At 33.5% G+C, this 23,937-nt stretch overlaps 1 protein-coding gene across 1 annotated transcript in view; it reads right to left on the reverse strand.

Annotated features, from left to right (window-relative positions):
• LOC117116294 (pancreas/duodenum homeobox protein 1-like) overlaps window positions 1–1,320 on the reverse strand; it is a 9,662-nt gene extending 8,342 nt beyond the window's left edge. The window contains exon 1 of the mRNA XM_033260310.1: window positions 526–1,320. Coding sequence (XP_033116201.1) covers window positions 526–949 — 424 coding nt within the window. The 5' untranslated portion in view covers window positions 950–1,320. The remainder of the gene's footprint in view (window positions 1–525) is intronic.
• Window positions 1,321–23,937: the final 22,617 nt, after the last annotated feature.

Raw genomic sequence — 23,937 nt, forward strand, 5'->3', positions numbered from 1 at the left:
ACTGCAAATAGGCCTATATACACACAATATTTATGGTTAAGGCCCCCAAAGAGGTACCTCATATAGCTCTAAATTTTTACTTTTACTGTCTATATTTTTATAGCTATATCTATTTATATAAGTTGAGTATTTACTTATTACCACTCTCGACCAAATTTTGGTTGAGAGAGGTAACAAAACCCGGTTCAAACCCGGCCACTCGTGTTTTAATTGGAGTCTAATCGATCGTCTCTTCGGATATACTCACTGAGGGTTAAGCGGGATAATGGCGAAGCATCAGTCACATGCGTTGCGGATCCACAGGGACAAAATGTTTAATTTCAAATATTTTAAATTGGACAAAAAACGAAAATGTACATTAATTACATTCCATGCCAATTAACCAATAAATAAATAAATAAATAAAAAAAATATATAAAAAAGAAAATAAATAATAAAAAAAAACACAAATAATAATAATAATAATAATAATAATAATAATAATAATAATAATAATAATAATAATAATAATAACGCTTTACATACCCTGCCAATTAGCTTTCCACATATGTGCGTGTGACTTAGTTTGCTTCATCCAGGGGTAGGCTAAATTCTGGTTTCGATCATTATGATGTTGTAATTTCATCATCATCGCTGCGGTTTCAGCCGACATTGGTGCAGAGGTGCCCACCGGGCTTTGTATTTGACAAGAGGCTGCATATTGGCTCAAGAGATTGTCCTCTAACCGTTGGTCCACTACGGCCATAGTCGCACCTCCACCACCACCACCACCACCACTAACATAACCCCCATTAGATATACTTTGGCGATTAGCGTAAATGCATGCAGGAGGGGAGGCCCCGTAGCTTATACTTCCACTCTGATCTTGGCACACGGATTGCGTAGCCAAATAATGTTCCTTGTTGGTGGACGTATATAAACTGTTATAATACTGATTATTAGTATCCATAGCGCTAAGTGTCGATAAGTTCAATTAAGTGTAATAACACGGCCGTAAAAAAAACCTTCCGATGTGTACTCTTTCTGCCCTGTCGTTATCCGAGTTGCTAATTTGCCGGATTCCGCTTTGTGTATATATGTAGGTGTCTCCTAAACGTTTCACTACCCAAACAAACTGAACACGTGTGCGAGCAGCGCAAGATCATTTATATGTCAGAGAGACCAGTGTGCAGAGTGGTCAAACTCCAATGTAACTTGTTCGAACGTCGGGTTATCAAAGAAACAACAATACAACAGGAATATGCAGTGTCCTGGCTGATAGATGAATTGACTACCTGTTACCGCCCCCTGTCTATGTCTCTTGTTTTCTAGCAGAGAATGTGACAGATTTGGAATTGGTATAAAATCCTAGACGACCAATTTTACTCATCGTTTTGTTTAGATGTAGTATCAATAACAATGGGTCCTAGAACACTGCGGTTGGCTCAATAAATCGTTTAAAAACCCAATCAATTGGTGAACAATTACAGCCTGGGTGTTATCATTGGTACAATTCAGTACGAAGTTTCCAAAGAGATTGTTGATTTTGAAATACGATTACGCAGCTTATAATCACAAAGCAAGCCGCTATAAAACCCAATTAAGACAATCAAGTGACCATTGGAAACGCAATAGATGTCCGGATTTTTAGTGAATGATTTATTGATACCGTGTACCCTTCATTAATTTTACCACACACTCAATAGTTAGACACAATTAGATTTTATCTGCTTTATAACAATTTAAATAAAATAGTATAATATATTATTATATATAACTTTAATGAATTTATAAAACAGGTAAATCAAAGGCCAAATAATTTTTAAAATATTTCGATGCGTTATTTATTATTATCATTAGGACACATCTGATCATCTTGCCGGTTTCTACAAACTCAATAGTTAGACACAATTAGATTTTATCTGCTTTATAACAATTTAAATAAAATAGTATATTATATTATTATGTATAACTTTAATGAATTTATAAAACAGGTAAATCAAAGGCCAAATAATTTTAAAAATATTTCGATGCGTTATTTATTATTATCATTAGGACACATCTGATCATCTTGCCGGTTTCTATAAACACAAATACAAGAATCCCACATTTATAAAAACATACAGAATTTTGAAATATAAACAGATAAATCATTCCATCAGTAAACATGGACCCACTAGGGGTAATATGGGTAAGTGGCCATGCGCCGTGCGAATCACCGATCATATGGGAGTGGTGTTGAAGATTTTTATTTAGATGTGTATATCATGACAATTTATTTAAAATCTAAAATTAGCTTGTGGAATAGCATGTTCCCTTCTTTCTTCATTCTTTCCTTCTTCCTAATTTTTTTGCCCCCCCCCCCAACGTTTCCTTTTGATTCGTCCCAGGTAAAAAGTTTAAGACAAAAAAAAAAACCTATCGAAACCTAGTACCCAATGTTTAGATCAAATGAAACGACGTAGAGACAGTACTGTATACTGAAATAATTGCCAGTTCGCCAAACAAATAGATTTTTTAGCTTGAACAAAAACGTGTAGTTATACAACTTTGTTATCTCTGCATATGAATGAGATTAATTTAGCTTAGATTAAGACCTAGTTGTGAAAATTTGACAAAACCCTGGAGAAACCCCAGAGAAATTCGAATTCGTGGAGAAAATGTGGAATATCCTAGAGACTGGGAGATGAACCAAAATCCTGGAGACTCCATGGCAATTCTGCAGACTGGGAACTTTGCGACACCTGAATACCAAGCTCGACTAAAAAAAGAGTATCTTACTGATGAAATGCTGACAAAAATATTCAATACTATAGGAGTTACGCTATAGTATCAATATTTGATGTCTGGTAATTCTTACCTTTTATACCTATACTTTACTTATTCTTCTATATTACTCATAATTATTGTAGAGGTATTATGCAATATGAGGTAGGTCTAATAATGTTTCCAAACCTCAGGAACACCCTTCTCTTAAAGTTTAGAATTAATAAAAATAAATATTTTGATAGGCGTATTTTACTTTTACTTAACAGCAATATGTTTTTTTTCTTAACCGCATTGATTAAAATTACAAAAATATGCTTCTATGAAGGGCTTGAATTTAAAGAAATATTTGTAACTACAATAAGATCTTATTCATGTATTCGCCTCTTTAGTATAATCTATCGCGAATCACTAGAGTTTATTCAAAACTTTGGTGCAACATTCAGTAATGAATCACCTCGACGATAATGAAGGAATACAACAAATTGATAGTTTCAGCAACCAAAAATAAAATTAATACAATCTATTTGTGCCTTTTGTTGCAGTTTTTTAAAAAAAATGCAATGCAAATCTTGTTTTGTTTCTACTGTTAAATCATCCCAATACAACTCTTGTTTAGTTGCCGAACTGACTTTTGACGAGTTTCAGTATAGAAGTAAATGCAAATAAAAGTTTTCTTTTATTTCTATACATACCGGTATATAATTATGCTTTACCTTCGCTTATTTTGTTGAGTATTGTCGTTTTCGATGGCAACCTTGCTACAAGCATAGGCTACAGGGACGGATCCAGAGATGTCCGAAACGGGGCCGAGAGGGACCGATCGAGATATTGGTACCCTAGATATCCGGGGGCATGCCCCCGAGAAAATTTGGTGTTCTAAACGCCCGAAAATAACTTCTCAGGTTCTTTGGGCGAACGTTATATTTTTCTCTTTCTTTCTGTTTTCAATTTTTTTTCATTTTCCAAAAAGGGGATGGGGGAGGGGCGGGGCCGGTTCGCACCCCTAAATCCGCCCTGGGCTATTTCCTTGAAAAAAAAAATGGGTGATATAACTATTTGGGACCGTAACAAGATTTTTTTTTGAAAATATGAACTTGCCTTTCCCTTCTTTAATACATACGTTTAAAAGCAATATCAAACCGTTCACCTTTATAATCAGGCCTCCAGTCTTCAATTATAGGTGTTAATTCCCTCGCTTTTACTAAATTCCTTTAGTTAGAGTGCTCGCTAGTTATTTTGTTCAATCCGACTTCTGTAGTTGTCCACGTTCATTTTTAAGTATTTGAACATCTGAATATTTTTTTCTGGTACAAAGTAACTTATTACCTTTAAAAAAAATAACAGTAATTTTTTTTTACCAGACAGATATTGTTTTTGCGCAAGCATGAAATTCAAACTTTGGTCAAATACTCTTCAATTTGGTCTGTGAATAAGCTCTTTACCTAAACAGTATGGAAAATTTTAAACTCTCTTTATTTGCAATCGTTTTTTGGAAATACACGAGCCACTTTGCTATTTGAGTACTCATCTGGTCCACACTGAAATGAAAGACAGACAACATTATTTTAAATTATGTACTTCATGAAAGATGAACAATCTCACTCTTTATACCTAGCATCTATTTTTGAAATATCTAAAAACGTTGCAATTATTATTAATATTATGGAATTGACGCAATATAGCCTAATAATACGTTACGTCAGAAATATAAAACCTCCATTTTTTAATTTTGCAAGATGTATGATAAGAGAGCATTCTTGTTGATAACTTTTAATAGCTGAATATATATTACGTAAGTTGACAAATTGATACAGTAAAAAATTATATTAGAAATTTTGAAACTGTGTTAAATTAAGTACACAAGTCAAGGTTGGCCTATTTTATTATATATTAACAGCAAAACCTGATAATTCAAAAACAAAATTTGTCATCCCCTCTTTTAATTATTTTGTTTAAGGTTGAACTATGTTTTGCATTTTGTTGTGTTAAAGAACAAAATTAAAACGCGTTTCTTTCGATTTAGTTACCGCATAAATATCTATGTATTACAGTTACCACTTACAGATCAACTCAATTTATTTCGATCCAGTTGCCACTTATAACGCGTGAACAATTTACTGTTATTAGCGGATTTTATGTTGTTTATTTTCCAATATCTCGATTGTTAAATCATCTGTTAGAAAATTATGATAGCAGTTTTATTATCCATTATGGTCACATTCATCAAAATTACTGTCACTTCAGTCACTGGCTATTATTTATCGGCTGTCGTGTTTCTATAGCTTGTTCTCGCCAATCATTTCTATGCCAATTTCAAAGAGCTAGGTAAAAATATACCAGTAAAAATGTTATGGCTCTAGTCGAATTGGTTCAATACAACAATAGACAAAAAGGCTGGCCCGGGAGAAATGACAACATTAAAATCGGTCCCTGTAAAATAATTAAAAACGGTTCAGATAAGTAAACTTAGTATAGATGTATAGAAAAAAATACCATCTAAGAACAGGTACATAAGAAATGGAGAAATATATAAGACCTATGCTTACACAAAATTACACTAAGGTAACCGCGTACCCATAAATGCATTAACGTACGCTGACATAAATTGGTAATCAACTTGTTTAATCAGCAAATAACAGCTAGGCTAACTATTAGTACGATACGATATACCATTATCACATTCTTCTATAACTCAATATTATATTAGAAATATAACGCTGCCGTCAAAATACTCACGTATCTTTATGAGATATGTCCTACCATAAAGTTGTTTGAGCAATAAGGCATATCTATAAACCATTTTCACGCCCTACAGGTACTGCAACGTATTTATAATATTAGAGGTACCGGTAACACTTAGTTAACACTTAAATGCGTTAGTAAACGCAAGCAATGCATCAATGTAGGAGCGTGCGTTGCTTGCGTGCACGTAAACACGTCAAAATTGTTCTAGGCTTATAATTGTAGATGTCTATTCGAATTCGAACTTCTTGTGACAATAGTCTGGTAAATAATGCTGCAAGAATCATAACTTGTACGAACAAACGCTCACACATCACACCCATTATATATAATCTTTATCTTCATAGTCTTCATTGACCTGATAAGTATTAAGTGTTAACATATTCAAGACATATGTAAGGCCAGTCCTTGAATATGCTGCGCCAGTTTGGCATTTTGGAATCACTGTCTCACAATCAAAGTCCATTGAACCATGACTGAACAGATTCAGAAAAGGGCATGTAAAAGTATTCTAAGATATGAATACAGTTCGTATGACGAAGCCCTGACCTAGCTGGGCCTGAAGCCCCTCTCTCTTCGAAGAGAACTACTATGTACCAAATTTACTAACAATGCATCAAAGTCCAAAAGATATAAGGATTGGTTTCCTCTAAAAAATACATCGCATAATATGAACCTACGCAACACAAAATTCAGGAATACAAATTCAAAACTAATAGATTAAAAAATGGCCAACTCCCATCCATGACGATATTACTAAATAATACTTGTATGTGAATAATTGCAATATACTCCTAAGATCGCGTATCCCCTATTCTACGTGTATTGAAACTTACCTTCCAGGGCCCACATTTATAATAGTGTGAGCTGAATGTTGCAGTTTGTGAGTCGGGGTGTTTGTGTGCTTGACTTCGGTGGGAAGAGGGTGGATGGATTGTGTTGGTTGCGTGCGTTTTGGTTTGTATAAATGTATACATGTGAACCCTGTATTGTACTTGTCATTAGCTCCTTAGTCCCAATGTGATTTTGTAGGCCTACTTTTTGATGTTAATTGAGCTTAGTTTATTAATTGACTTTCTTATGTATTAATCTTGTGAAAGTAATCATTTTTTATATCTGTAATTTTTATATTAAGAGTTAAGCACTTTAACAACTTAATTTTGCAATTCAGTTTCTCAACTGCAATGAATTATTTTATGTATATATTTGATTTTAATGTGAATAAAGATACCAAGACATAATAAGTAGGGCCTACACAATTGTCCTTCTGACTTCCAAAGCTCTTACCTTTGCACAACCATCCAAACTTTTTGACCTCCTTCCCAGATATACCCCTCCTTATCCTCTCACCGATGCAACAGATCTTTCACATATGCAGCTACTACTCTCAGGAACTCTATACAATTATATCTTAAGCAATATTTTACACTATCCACTTTCAAAGCCAACATCAAAACATTATTTCTTTCAGTCCAAAGCCATTTGATTTTAACATTGTTTTATAATTTGTGCTATATAAATTCTCAAATATTGTGCTATATAAATTCTCAGTTATTATTATTATTATTTTATTATTAAATATTAGAACCAGAATCAAACTTCTTTATGTACATGCTATTCTTGTGAATTTTGCAGTGTAAAACAGATTAATTTTACCATAATTCTTAAGAAATAATTTACTGTCTGTATCCATTGCAATTCGAACTTGAGTGTTTTTTTTTAGTATCATTACAGAAAAACCTCAAATAAAATAACATAACACAAGTTAGCAGTAAAATATTATTATAATATTAATTTTACCATGATTCTTAAGAAATAATTTACTGTCTGTATCCATTGCAATTCGAACTTGAGTGTTTTTTTTAAGTATCATTACACAAAAACCTCAAATAAAATAACATAACACAAGTTAGCATTAAAATATTATTTTACTATCTTCGTAATATATAATTAAACTTCACACATTTTGTAAATATGCAGTAATCATTTTCATAACGTTCCTATTTCTAACATGCAATACACAATTACCAAATTATAAATGTAGTGCAATATACCTCTGATATTTTTCTTTTATGTATGCATCTTGACTCATTTTTTAAAACTTTCTACTCTTTTATTCATTATTTTTTACGGCACATGAGCCAAGGAGTGGTAAAACGTAATCACTGTCCTACACATAGGTGGCAATACCTTTCAAAAGACAGACATACAGAGAAGGTACTCTACATAAGCTACCTCTCATGACATTATGAGGCTTAGCGAGTGGAACTGCTTTTGGTCGTCAGAAAAATCCTAAGCCACCACTAAGAAATAATGGTGGACTTAAAAGGCGCATTGTCAGGACCTCATCGATGAGGGCGCTGTTTATTATTGTCAAGTTGTACACTCAGCCTGCGAGTGTATTTATGGCAGACATCATCAAGCAGTATCATGAGAGACTCTCTTGTTTAAGAAAAAAAAAAAAAAAAAAAAAAAAAAAAAAGAGCTGGGCGCTTGGCCGATAGGTAGGCCTAATGTTATTGCCTCTTGTGCTGAAGACGCCAGTTCAAATCCGGTCAACATCGGATTTTAATTGGAGTCGATCGCTCAGCTCCTCGAATACCTTCGCATGTTATCATGATATTATTGTTTGTTTGATTTGATCTGAAAGGAAGAAATAAATGTTTATGTGAATGAATGAATGAATGAAAGAATGAATGAGAGTTACGGGAGACCGGGAGAGACTGGCGCCATATTATGTTCGGGTTCCTGGGGCCACAGTCGCAATTTGTAATTCCAAATTCTAAATTTGGAAGAATGCTAAAAATGAGAAGCACAAAGATCCGAAATATTGTTTATGTTCCACGTTGTGTAGATTAGAGTTTACTGAAGAATTATTCCATCCTGAAGAAACGGAAATACAATAGAACCCCTATAAAGGGGACACATTCGGGACCAAAAAAGTGTCCTCTTAATAGGGTTTCCCCTAAATAGGGGTACCCCTACTAAGGGGACACTAACCAAAAACGCAAAATTGTCCCTAATTAGGGGTTTTGGCATGATTTTATACAATGATGACACAAATTCTGTATAATTTTATTGTTATTGATATAAGAATCAGCTAACTAGAATTAGAACTAATTTATAGGAACAATTTTCAATGCAAATACAATACATTTATGAAATCAGCACATATGTACGGTAACTAAAACAACAATAGTTTTATATTCATTTATTTTTAAAAATAAACCTAGAGGTCGGGGTTTCAGTACCTCGCTCTGTACTGTACATTTTGATTGTGTCCTTGAGCAAGGCACTTTATCTGCAGTGCTTCTCCTGTATCACTTGTCTTGTCGGGCCGTAGATAGACCATACAGGCCTGTATGGTACATGTTATGCCCTCCCAATTTCATCAAACCACCACTGCATGGGTTCTCTCCACACAGGAGTATATGGGTACCTGGTGGGGTTGCCTACTCCTGCGATGTTTACCAGCAGCAAAACTTAAAACATGAGGACCCAATGACCAGGGAAAAAGAAGCGTTTTATCTACAAAGAAAAGGTGCTGTAAATGATATAAAATAATAAAATAATAATAATAAAATCTTCCCTATATTATTTCATGATGCAATGTTAATGACCAAATATTCCTTTTTTTTTTTCAATTTAAAATATTGAGCTTCCTATTGGATTAATGTAGCATAAATAGAGTAACGACATAAAATGAATAGGGCATATTGTGGTATGTATTAGAATCCTATATAAAGTACACGGAAAAAAAGGAAACGAAATCCCCATGATTAAGTATCAAAATTGACAAGATTAATTTATACGAAGCAACACATTCAGTATACCAAAATTTACTCTAAGGATTCAGAAGAGAAAATTCTGGTTTATTGCTCAAACCCGGATCGTTGTTGAAATACGAAGTTGAATGAATTTTTCTTACTTTGAGACTGCTGTAGTTGTTGTGATACAATGATAAAACAAATTAAGTGTCCACTTAATAGGGGTTATTTGACTATTTGGCACACTCAGAAAGTGTCCCTTTCCCTTTAATAGGGGTGTCTCCTTAATAGGGATTGACCGTAGTGTTAAAACAGGGGTGGGGATAAAAATCGGTCGGAGGGCCAAGGTGAATTTCTGATTTAACACCAAGGGCCGCACCCAAACTTTGATCTTTCCAGTGCGCTTCTAAAAACCTCCAAGCACTGCTTTTACACCACTTTATTCCCAGTTTTAATATTAGTTTTTACATATGATCGGTGTCAGGTCGTAAAAAAACAAGGTGTTTTCTAGCCAATGTTGCTTGGCGGGCCGCACACGTAGGGTTTTATTTCATATTCGCGGGCCACAAATAAATTGCTGTCGGGCCGCATATACGGGCCGCAGGCCGCACTTCGTCCACCTGTGTGTAAAAAGATATTTTTCCCCTTATTTCACGGAAAAGTGTCCCCTTCATAGGGGGTGTCTCAAAGGAGAGTTATACTGTACCTATAATTTCTTTCACTAAAGTATTAAAAACCAAATATATAAACAAATCACAATTGGTACAGGCTAAATATCCATTGCCAACTGTTAGTGTGTCATCATTTTAAAAATGTTAGGTTAAACCAATAAGATTAACCAGAGAGGCTCACACCCGATCTTAAAAAATAATATTGGGAGAAAATGTTGAAGCTCAGATACAATATAGAAATCATGGTTATAGTAATTTAATTTCATGTTTTATTTTATTCGGAATATGTCCTTTGATTAGAGACTATCCTATTCCCAATTATAAATTTCAAATCAATCCTTAAAATAATACTCTGAATTAAACATAGAGGGCAGTATTCATATCTAATTGTACTAATTGGTGGACTTGTAGACGGGTTGAGCAGTTTTTTCCCCTAAACTTCCACACAGCTTCAACAGAGTGCAGCAGTTTTGAAATGTCGCCCTCAAGTGGTGGAACTCATCGACTGTCAAAAATATAATACAGGTTTATAGAAATTAATAATCATCAATTAACACCATCATCTTTAACACCATCATCATCGTTGTCATCATCTTGATCATGCAATAGGATATAATTGTGGAATTTAAATGTTTAAAAAAACAAATACTACAATAAATTACTGAATTTTGACAAAAGGCACATCACGCCCTCCTTGTGGTGCTAGAAATTTCACTGACTGCCTGCTGTTCGCCAACAGACGTTTTGCCAAAAGTTAAAGACCTGGGGCGGATGCGGTGGTGTAGACGTTGCAATCGCACCACCTAACTTGTATTAAGGAAATAATTGTTGTATTGTATTGTTGATATGAATTACCGGTAAGAATCTTAATGTATGAGAGTGCAATTTCCGGGCACCTAGAGGTCTTTATTATCAAAAGTTTCCCACCTCAGTCCCAACCATGGTGGGCCTGACGTGATGTGGACTCTCGCACCCCCTAACGCCAAATCCTGCATCCACTTCAGAAGACAACAAGGCAATTGTATTTTTGACGACTGTCATTTTGCCGAAAGGCCTAGGCAAGCAGGGTGTTTTGCCGACAGAACCTTTCACCGAGAGCCAAATCACCAACAGATATTTTACCGACCGAGATTTTCTACCCCGAAAATCTTTGACAATTTATGGGTTTCAAAGGCTTATTTAATCGATTTTAGAGTCTAATAATATGTACAAAATACATATAATTTTTTTTCTCCTCAACAAATTATGGTTTTTCTCCCCGACGGGGGTGGTGGCGCAGCTATCCCCGAAGGGTGGGGGCATGGCGCCACCCCTGTTTCTTATTATTGAATATGCATTACGATGTTCGGAACTTCGTATACAACTTTACCATTATCCTAATTTGTAAGGCTGTTTAGTATTCTTATCCTCTAAATTTATCTTATAGTAGAGTCTTGTAAGTTGCTGAATTTTTAACATTGTTTAAACCCGCAACTGAATTTTGTGTGCTTTTGCATCAGCAAATAAGTTAATAACATGATCGAAGTTAGCAATGTTGTCTGCTTCACCACGCTCAATAGTGCCAAAGCAGATAGTCTCGCTTTCCTCATCGTGGCTCTGAGATATGGCAGGATGAGCTTTAGTCATGTAGTCATTACAGAATAGGATAAAAAAACAAGAGAAAACGGTCGAAATGATGGACTGAAAAGAAATCACAATCATAAATTTGCCAATAAAAACAAATACATTCCGATTCTTATTATTAACTGAAAAATATTCATGCCTGACGACATACATCAATTTCGTCGTGTTTTTCTAAAAAGTGCTTATTTTTTTTACTCTCATTCTCCCATTTCAGCGCCCCCCAAACTCGCCGCCTTGACCACCTAGCTACGCCACTGGCATATCAGTCCTGGCATCAGTACACGTTATACATATAGGTCAAATAGGCTTACTACAATAACACATAGGCCTTAGCGTGATTTTTAAAAATCTTAAATCATTAGACCTCGTTTATATGCGCTATATAAATCCATCTATTATTATTATTATTATTATTATTATTATTATTATTATTATTATTATTATTATTATTATCCAAGACCAGTCTTTTAAGATACAGAAATGTGATGTTGTTGGTTCAGTTTAGTTTTTATCCATTTGCAAGCTTCTTTAAAGTTTTGTTTAATAATACTAGCCTACTAGTATTATTATTATTATTATCATTATTATCATTATTATTATTATTAATAATAATAATAATAATAATAACAATAATAATAAAAATGATAATAATAATAATAATAATAATAATAATAATAATAATAATAATAATAATAATAATAATAATAATAATAATAATAATAATAATAATAATGATGATGATGGTGGTGGTGATAGTTGATAATAATAATAATAATAATATTAAAAAGTGAAGAAAATTGTACTAACGGCGAAAAAGAATGTTGTGATTTGTTGATCACAATTATTATAGTACAGTATAGTTAAAGCTTAGAAGCCATAGGTAGGCTTAAGTTGCCCTGGATATTAAGTAGATCCCTGATAAAAGGTCATGAGAAAGTTTTTGCGCTTCATTTTGACTGTATAATGGTGATTTGATGATGATGAATTTTACTATATAAAAGTGTCATTTCCGGCCATCTAAGGGTACTCTTTCCTTAAATTTTGTGGAATCACAGTTTTGAAGTATATAAAGTACATACAGTAGTCAAAGACAATGTTTTGAAGCTTTGTTTCTATGATATATCACACATATCATTAAGATGGTTGCCGAAAATCCCTGATAAAAGATGATTTTTTTTTTCATTTTGACTAATGATGATGTGATGATGATGAATTTTAATAAAAGTGTCATTTCTGGCAATTTTGAGGTACTATTTCCTCAAATGTTCGCACCTCAGCCCAACCATGGTGGGTCTGGGGTGGGTATCGACTAACAAATTGCCCTGACTCAGAGTATGTCTTAGTGACTGCTAAGGCGAGGGTGCATACATTTGTTTTTAGGATGTGATCTGGGTTTTCTATGCCCATTTTTCGGGATTAAGTTTATTTTTTGGATAAAGAATGTTTTGAGCAGTGGCGGATTCAAGGACCCCCTCCCCCTAAATTGTTTTAATGGAAATAATTTAAAGGTCGAACAAATATTGGAAGGTGGAGTTTCCATCAAATATCCAATGAAATCACAAGTGTCTGATACTGTCCTTAGAGAATGAGCAAACTTCGCGGGTTTTTCAGTAACAGAGTAAGTGATGCCTGTTATGATATCGAACAATAAACCATTATTTCCATTGCTATTATTCAAAAACAAACTACTTTCAAAATCGTAAGAATCATTATTTTGTTAGATACCTGCGAATCGACCCGCTACATTTATAACTGTATCATTTAAATTTAACATCCTAGTCTTGTAAGCTTTGTCAATTTAATTTTAACTTTAAAATAATTTCTATGAGCTCCTGATACCATAGACTAGGCATGGAGCTGCTCCAATGTCATAGTGTAATCAGTGCTTACATTTTATAGTTTTATAGGCCTAGTGTGCTATGATTTATTTAATATATATATATATAAATATATATATATATATATACATATATATATATATCGTGGAAGGCGCTATATAAATATAAAACCATAACCATAACCATTTAAAACAATTGATTGTGAAAACGTTTGTCCTTGGTAGTTAATTGTTCTCATCCATAGAAAAAAAACCCCAAACAACCCACGCTATAAAGTTACCAAACTCATGGGGGCGCTGACGTAGTATTCAGTTCAATCGTTACAGAGGGGAAGATAATGCTGTATGTTGCCAACAGACAATAGAATAGTGGCGGGATTAGCCGATCATCCCCAAACACCGGCACCACTACCCCCACCCCGCACGAAATTGCACGAAATTTTTAAAAATTAAACCAACAAATTGAGAAAATTATATTCAAATTTGGCCATTTCTTTCCATCTAGAGGTGCCGTAATTAAATTATCTGACCTCACCCCCACCATGGTTCGGCTCAGGTGGTCTACCTTCCTACTCCATCTGTAAAAGTACCCCCCCCCCACCCTTTTCCAATGGTTCCCCTCTATTTCAAATTTCTGGATCCACTACTTAAATAGGCATAAAACAGTTTGTTTATTAAAGTAATCATTAGCTTCATCATATTCATCACCATCCTCATTATCAGTATATAAAGTTATTATTAACATTGGAATCATGTTACATAAAAAAAAAGCTTTGATCAAAAACTAGACAAGCATGGACAATTTCAGAAAATACCGTAAATGCTCGAATAAGCGCCGCTCTTGAATAAGCGCCGCACCAAACGATTATTTCGCTAAGCGCCGTTCTCGAATAAGCGTCGCGTCGTTTAATAGAGAGTACTGTATATTATTCTGTATATTATTATTACCCTATGTGTAAATGAAACACTTTGATAAACAGGGTTTTAAATACAACGTATACAGTGTTAGAGTGAATCACTAACACAATAAAGACACACGCATTTCTTTCTTGATTTACGATGACCTAGGAGCTATGATAGGCGTACCAAACTACGGGTACGTGAGATAGGTAACATGGTAACATTCGCCGCTCTCGAATAAGCGCCACTCTCAAATACGCGCCGCACTAAAGCCTCCAAAAATTGTATAAGCGCCGCGGCACTTATTCGAGCATTTACGGTATAGTATTTTAATAATAATGATAATAATATTATTGAATACTGACTACGTCAGTAGTAGTAGTAGTAGTAGTAGTAGTAGTAGCAGTAGTAGTAGTAGTAGTAGTAGTAGTAGTAGTAGTAATAATAAATAACAAATAATAATAATAATAATAATAGTTTTTTATTATTATTATCATTATTATTTTTATTATATCATTATGATTTTTATTTTTATTATCATTGCTATAGTAGTATTATTATTTTGACTATTATTATTATTGTTATTATTAATATTATTATTTTTATTATCATTACTGTATTATTATTAGTTAATAAAAAAGAAATAAAACATTAAAAGCGCTCTGGTCTTCATGAAATAGCGCTATATAAACGTGGTAATGTATGTAGGCCTATAACCTAATTATTACTATTTATAGGCCTATTAATGATATGACGTCCAGTATAACGCATAAGCGAGGAATCATATGTTACATAAAGAATGCATTAACAAAAAAATTGTACGTAAATGACAAATACTAGACAAGCATAAAAGATTTCAGAAAATATGGAGTACTACCCACACTGCAATCCATCGCTTTATGTTCAATCTCCGATTACTAGCGATTAAAGCTAAGCGGGCGCATTCGGGAATATGCGTACATTTAATAATCGTTATTTTTGCAAACAATCGTTTGATATGGAATGAAAAACAAACACGATGTGGTTTCTATGTAAACGATAGCGTAGATTGAGACTATGCGTAAAATCAATCGCCGGCGCCGCGAGCAGCCATACACACCATTGAGTTCAATTAAACAAAAAAGGTTTGTCCTAGTCACTGAACAGTTTAGTTTAATTATACGACGCCCTCAACCTTTGTAAAAAATTGCCGGGTACTTTAAATCTAATTGGAGTGTGCATAGACTAAGCCTATAGAGACGTTTTGGTAAATTTATCTACAACTACTGAATTATTAATACATTTAGGAAAATGTGATAAATTCCATGTTCTTCTTCTTTCTTCTTCTTTCAAGACATTTATTAGCTTCCATGGAACACAAAACAATGCAATAAAATAATAAGGATTTTAAATTAATTTAAGGATGTTAAATTTGAGAAGAGAGAAAGATCTGATCTGGAGTTTTGAAGAAGTTGTATCCGACCCCAAAGCCCTCTCTAGCCGAGGTTTCCCAAATCGCAAATTAATAATAATTAAAATAATTAAAAATTAATCCTAGAAATATATTAACACAGTATTAATGCCAGGAGATAATCATTAGAAAAAAAATAAATTACTTTACTATTCTATAATTGGTCTATATATGTTATGTTGCATAGGCCGATTTAATATTTTTGGTTTACTATACAAATTGTTAACATAGCTTACAATGCCAGAGAGAAAAATATCGAGATAATTATTGCGTTCCGCGTTCTGTTCGTAGCTTTTACATAAAGAATCACAGTAAATAAAGTTCACACTATTTTTCATACAAATACATTTTTGCAAACAATATATTAATCTCTATATAGTGTATAACTTATATATATATATTATTGCCGCGTCAATAAGTCTGGTTTGCAAAATAACACCCAAAATGTTTTATAGTCGATTTTTATGGTTACAATTCGATTCTGTGCAACATCAATAATTGTCTCATTATGAATATAACGAATTATTTTTAATGATTAGTTCAATCTTAAGGTCTTTGTTGATGACCCAAATGCTTATGTAAAATGTATCTACCTCCATAAAACCAGATTTCTGAATTGAAATGGAACACAAATGAAATTAACCGGTTTTAGATTTATATTATGGGAACACATACATGTGCTTTCTATCTTAATGTGAAAACATTTTATTATAGTCTGCTGCCGCTAATTTAAACGTATAATAGTCGTACTACACACTCATAAACAGATCAGCTGGCTAGATATGCCATGATATTCATGAGCCTATGCTGTACATACGCACATTTCATTTCGCATGGTAGAGTGACGAAATTTTGGCTAAGGGTGAAAACTTCGCTTTGTGCAGCACAATAGGTTAAGAAAGTGACAACGATTACCAACTTTTATAATGTCGATTATTACACATGTCTTAAATATTTATTTCAACCCGCATCATTAATAATTGAATTAACTACAAAGACCAACTATAGTCTCTCTGGTCTCAACATTTCGTTAATTCTCTTAGCAGTCTAAACAAACATGGTGCATTATTCCGAGCACACGGCCATCTTCTCAATAACATTTTAAATCTTTGTGTATTTTTCTTATCATTTACCGACTTAGTCTATCACATTTTAAGTAATAAAATTAATAGCTCTGTCAAATATATAATACACCCTCCAATAAATAATTAATATGCATGTCAACTTTTGTGTCGACAGGTTCCTATGGTTTTTCCCGATCTTTTTAAGTTCTCTTTCGCCATCTGCTGTCAAGATAATATAACTATCGGAATAATCGTTCTTTGTCAGTTTGATGTCTCAGTAGCTGGAAGAAACAAAGCGGTTTAAACATTTACTTGAACGACTAACTTGAATTGTGTGTCAGAAGCCGCATAAATCATAAAAATACTGAGTAAGGTGTCGAGTGGCTATTGCGACGCGCGACCCGGCACACAGCCTTTGACGCGGTTGTCGAACGCCATTTCAGGTTGTGACAGATGTTGAGTTCTCAAAAGCATATTTCCAAGCATAGGACAGGTCCTCAAAAGCTAACTCTAAAATAAACCTGGGGTATTGACCAAAGGATATAATTTTGCTAGAAAACAGCGAAATTTGATCGGGCATGGGCGTAGAGCGGTTGGTGACGATAGGCCGTCACAATGGGCACAAGTGCCGACAGGTCGCACCGCCGATATTTAAGCAGATTTGCGTACCGTGGTTTGGAAATACGAGATGTAAATTATTTTGTTGTTGTCTGTTGTTGATTATTCTTTCCCTTTTTAACTATGTTATCTTTTCTACACATAAACTGGAGTGTTAACATTTAACAGGTATTGGATTTACCGAACTAAGGGTTTATAAATTCGGGTACCGTTGTCGATTTTTGTCGAATTCGACAAACCCTCCATCGGCTAATTTGCGCTCATCCACACGGGCTTCAGGGCACTTTGCCAAGCTAATTTTCAATCAAAAACTAGGTCTTGGACAAATTCACTGTATACTGCTTTAGAAACAATAGAAACGACAGATTTGATGAAGAACAATGGGCGAAGAACCTGTTGTCCCAAAGTCTGGGAGGCGCTTGGCACATGCGAAGCTAACCGGACCAAGTGTCGACCTTATCGGGGCATCGCAAACCAATAATTTATGATTGCAGCTGCCTACTGCATGCAAAAAAGCCTTTGTATTTTGAGGTAAACACATATAACTGCCTGTGAATCAGTCTTGTATGTACAATTGAGAGTTATTGAGTGGCTGCTGCACCTGCAGCCTATGTTTAAAGCCCGAGATTCGTAGCCAATTAAGATGATATTAGTATTCGTAGATGACCAATCATTAGCCGCAATTTTATTATCGTCTGCTCTCTGCCCGCTGAAAAGTTGATCTAATGTCACCTCCGGTAGCTAAGCGTGGTTTGTCTAAGCATCAGGCGCAGCGACAGGTCCATGGCACGTAATAACCGTATTGTTTCGTTGTCTGATGACGCGGTACCTAAGTGCGAAACCTGTCTTTTACCCCAATTGAACATATGGGCCACTGTACACACACATGCTTCTTTTGCCCTCATTTTAAAACTTATGTAAGCAAACTTTGATTAGCGGTTGTTCCCGAAATCATCTGTTATATTTACATCGCCTAAATACGGGTGCAACACCGTATTTTTGCTAACTTATGCCTTACTTTGTGCGAAAACTCTATTGGTGATTTAAAGAGCGAAATTAGATTTAATGTGTTATAACAGATTTGATCGATTTTTTTACTAATCGTAAGCGTAATCGATTTTTAACTCGCGAGGAGATTGAAAGTTTTGGAAACTAGTGACCTTTTAGTACAATACTGCGATCGAAGACCACGCGAACCGTCCTAAGCCTCCTAGGATGAGCCTGATATATTCAATTGTATTAAAGTTTACTAGACCTTGTGGAATATTGATTGTATATAAAATTCACGCCCGGCAATAAAGTCATGCTACGTAATACCACATATTAGGGATTAGGCCTATTGGTAGATAAAGCTGATTACAAATGAAGAAACAAGACTCGTCAATTATATTAGCATTATTGATTAGAGAGAGAGAGAGAATCTATGTAGACCTATTAAAATTCACTTCAGTTAATCATTTAACACTATTCTGTATTTTCCACAATTTGACACTTCCGGTTTATCTCCCACAGCTGAACCCTTACATAGCAGGGCCACATTGGAGAGTTGCCAATTCAGGTGCCGTTTTTCACTCTCAATACTTTAATCGATTGGTGACGTCATAGAATCGTTACCTAACTTTATGAAAGAAAGATTATTGGCTTTAATCTTCTTTAAACATGACATCTATTGCCATATAACAACAAAAGCATACAGGCCTGCTGCACTATTGTACAGCCAACCGATACACATATATCGTGTATTGTATAATACAGACCTATATATAAACAATATTATACCGGTACATATCACATCTAGATGTGTATAAGAGACAGGCATAGGACAGGTCCTCAAAAGCTAACTCTAAAATAAACCTGGGGTATTGACCAAAGGATATAATTTTGCTAGAAAACAGCGAAATTTGATCGGGCATGGGCGTAGAGCGGTTGGTGACGATAGGCCGTCACAATGGGCACAAGTGCCGACAGGTCGCACCGCCGATATTTAAGCAGATTTGCGTACCGTGGTTTGGATTATAGTACAGCAGGTCTGCACTGTTTAGTTAGTAAGGTGTGGCATGTCCGTATATTTCGTGTAGCCACACGTTCATCCTACCTCGAAAGGAAAATTTCACTCCTTTACCGCACTCACTGCATAGGTTGTGAAGTTAACATTAAAATACAATACAGTAACATAAATAGTATAGCATTGCATACGATTTTAAAGACACTTTAAAATAATAATAACAATAATAATAATGATAATAATAACAATAACAATAATAATAACAATAATAATAATAATAATAAATAATAATAATAATAATAATAAATAATAATAATAATAATAATAATAATAATAATAATAATAATAATAATAATAATAATAAATAATAATAATAATAATAATAATAATAATAATAATAATAATAAATATTGATAATGCTTACATCGTTTTAAGTTTCTTCTAACTGGATGAAAGCTGATGACGATGTGAAATAGCCTCTGCGAGTTCATTCACCTGCAGTGGATCAACGGAGCTAATCGAAACTGTAGTAAAAAGTTACATGTAAAACAAAAGTAAGTTTCTGGTTTAGTAAACAATATATAGATAATAATAACAAAACAATAATACCTATAATAAAATATTAATAATAATAATAATAATAATAACAATAATAATAATTATAATAAAATGATAATAATAAATGATAATATAATAATAATAATGATATTAAATAATAATAATACTAATTAATAGTAATAATAATAATAATAATAATAATAATAATAATAATAATAATTATTATTATTATTAAAACCTACCTTAAGGGAACTTAGACAATAATAATAATAATAATAATAATAATAATAATAATAATAATAATAATAATAATAATAAATTAATCGAAACTGCAGTCAAAGTTACATGTAAAAAAAGTTTTTGGCTTAGTAAACAATGTACTTTCACAAAAAATATTATAAATATTATTAACAAAATAATAATACAAATATAATAATAATAATAATAATAATAATAATAATAATAATAATAATAATAATAATAAAATAATGATAATTATAATGATGATGATAATAATAATAATAATAATAATAATAATAATAATAGTAATAACGACAATAATACTAATAAATTTATATTTATAATATTATCATTATTATTATTCATTTAATTACTGTAAAAATCTACACTTGTTTTATACTTGTACAAACCTTCTTAAAGCCAAGCTCAGTAGGAAAAAAAATTGTTATTGTATACAAATGATTTTAAGCCCGTGAAGGAGGTTTTGAATAAATAATCGGAAACGACCATTAAGATACATATTTTTTGAATATTTAAAACCCAGGAGAAAATGATTAATTTTCAGATGAGCGGACTGCATACAAAGTATACTACTTTTTTTAGTGACGGATCCAGAATTTGTTGCATGGTTTCGAAGAGGTAAGGTCGGCAGGGAGTGCAACTTAAGTCCGGGAGAGAGGAAGAGGAAGAGTTTGAGGTGTTCTCTTATGTGTTGTTAAGGTCCAGAGGGCTATTCCTCTTCGAAGCTTCGGGGTTTTAGCCATTTCGATCGCTTATCTAAATGATTTCACAATTGGATAGTGATTTTTGGCTGCTGCCAAAGGTGGAAGGGGATGCTAGAGTGACCTTTTGCCGCCCCGTAGATCCACCCTATAGACCTATATTCGTCAAACTCTCACCTGTACTCACAACCTAAGTACCTGTTACCAATTCTACATCGGAAAAAAAAAAACACCAAAAACAAAACAAAACAGTCTCACACAGTTCTTCAACGCATCCTGCGTTCGAGGCGGTAGATATGCGCTTGAGTCGAGATGAGGGTGAAATGGAATTTAAAATAACTATTAGAACTAATGATGTAAACTATGGATGTGATTCCTTTGTGTGATATGTTTTAGATGGTTGCCGTTAAAATAACACAACATGTCCACAAAACGCGCTTTGGCCGACGCTTCTTTTACGCCAATCATGTTCACTTGTTTCAGGACACGCACAACTAATAATGGTTACCAAATACAAAACAGTACATCAATAATTAGGCTAGATTTTATGAGTTTAATTAGATATTCATAGTTTATATAGACACATGTTTATATAAGCTACAGTTTATATAGACGCATGTTTACGGGCTTTAAACCAATTGTTTTTAAAACCCACTTTTCATATAGAAAAAGTAATGTGTGGTCTATTATGATTAAATTCTGCCGAATGATAATAATAATAATGATAATAATAAAAATAATAATAATAATGATAATAATAACAACAATAATAATAATAATAATAATAATAATGATAATTATTATTATAATTATTATAATTATTGATATTAATTTGTATAATTACAAAAGACTTAAAAAATCACGAATTTACTGAACTATATATTTGCTTTACACTCTGCTAGTTTGGCTGATAAGTAATAACTAATTTGATACTTTAAATGTTGTAATTGTTTTAAATTAGTTTCCCATGTTCAATAACAAACAGACGATAGGCTTATATTTCGAAAAGTATAAGTGACCAACAAATTCAAAATAATTGTTCTCAACTAGGCCTATATTTCGACTCGAGAACGTGTGTTTTGTTTTCTTTTGAGAATTAAAGTTGGGAACAACGTAATGAGTGTGCAGTGAGGATTGTCGTATACAGTAATTTAATTTACGCCCTCTATTTTGTAAAAATAAATTAATATTAACTGTAAATACGCCTGCAATTGTCCCAATTCGACAAAGTTATGAGCGACGGTGCATTCACAATCCGTAGTTGGGAATTAGCTATTGATTGTCACAAAAAGATCTCATTTGATCGTCTGCGCCCAGCGGGCATGCGCTTAATATTGCACACGTATTATACTAACATTAAACAGAATAGGACGCATGACCGTAGACACGTAACAATCACTGAGATTGCTACAAGGACGCTATAGGCAGCTATCAATATTCATATCGAAAAAAATAAACAATAGTTCAATACGATTTATTTTTCTCATCTCAAGAATTTTCAACGAGATCCAAATGATGCAACGCACATGGTTAGACTTGCGTCAATTTTCACACCACGAGAATTTAATAGTCCTACTTACAATTGTTAAACCATGTATAAATGTATTTAAAATACATAGGCCTATTATACATACGTATGTTGTTTTATTAGTTTATGGGTGTCTAGCGGCAACATTTTCAATACCGGATTTTTTTTTTAAATATCGGCGGCAACCGGCGTTCAGGAAGCCATATAATAAATAAGGCTGTTGGATTCACACTCGTTTATTCTGACGTAATCGCCGACAAACGCTACTCAATCTACATTAATGTGGGGCTGAAATAATGAACACGTAATCAATTATTCGTTTACATTCATTTCATATTGTGAATGGTATTGTGATAACTGCTTTTGTGAAATTATTTTTATATTAAGCCTGTTATGACGCACGCATCTAGTTCTCAATGTATAGGTACTTAAAGGAGTCAATTAGAAACAAACATCTAATTTTTCTAGTGATACAGAGAAACGCCTCCCTTAGCAGCGAAGACAGAAGAGTTCTTGTTATATAAATAGAAACAGTTAGGCCTACAACACGTGAACGACTAGCAAGTACACATTTCATAATGAATAAGAACACAGGCTAGCGAATTCACTGGTCTTAGTAACAAAAAAAAAATGTAATGTCTAGTTTCATTAAGGAGAATTTAACATAAAGTACTATTGCGTACGCTCACATGCTTAAGCTGTCTACACTAAAAAATATTTAATTTTAATTTATATATAATATATTATACGAATATTTTTAGTGTTTAAAGTAAGGGGCGAATTTATGGGGGGCCGGCCCGGCCCCGCCCTCCCTTTTGGGAGGTAAAAAAGGGGAAAAAAAGAAAAAAAAGAGAGAAAAAGAACAAAATGATAGCCCAGAATGCCTCAAATGTTATGTTCGGGCGTCTAGAACACAAAAAATTTGCGAGGGCATGCCCCGGACCCCTACGACACTGTTGTCTCAATCGGCCCAACTTTCGGTTCCCCTTTCCGCCCCCCCCCCTTTTGGACATTTCTGGATCCGTCCCTGAAAGTATTGTCTTCAAACTTGCAGATCCACTCGACAGTAATTTGTTTCGCTTTTTGTTTTATCCAGCTCATTTTCTGTGTATTTCAATGTATTTTCTCGTATCCTTGTAAGCTTTTTTTCTGAAGACAAAATATACGAAATGAAATGAATCAAATCTTATGTGGAAAATGTGTGTGATGTGTACATATGCCTATATAAACATTATGATATTATACTACACCCAAATATGGGCATATGACATTTATTTGTCACATAAACGTAAAGGAATTAAATAAATAGAAAGCATTTATTTTGTTACGAAGATACACTTTCGTACACAAATTAATTAAAATTAGATTTTATGTGATGGTTAGGCCTAGGCCTAGTTGTGATTACTTTATTAGTTGTAAATAGTCAGTTATTGACAGTTGAAGTAGATGTTAGTTAAGTTGTTG

This window comes from Anneissia japonica, unplaced genomic scaffold, assembly GCF_011630105.1.
Source record: "Anneissia japonica isolate Jap-2015-1 unplaced genomic scaffold, ASM1163010v1 scaffold287602_len1038180_cov171, whole genome shotgun sequence".
NCBI classification, from domain to species: domain Eukaryota; kingdom Metazoa; phylum Echinodermata; class Crinoidea; order Comatulida; family Comatulidae; genus Anneissia; species Anneissia japonica.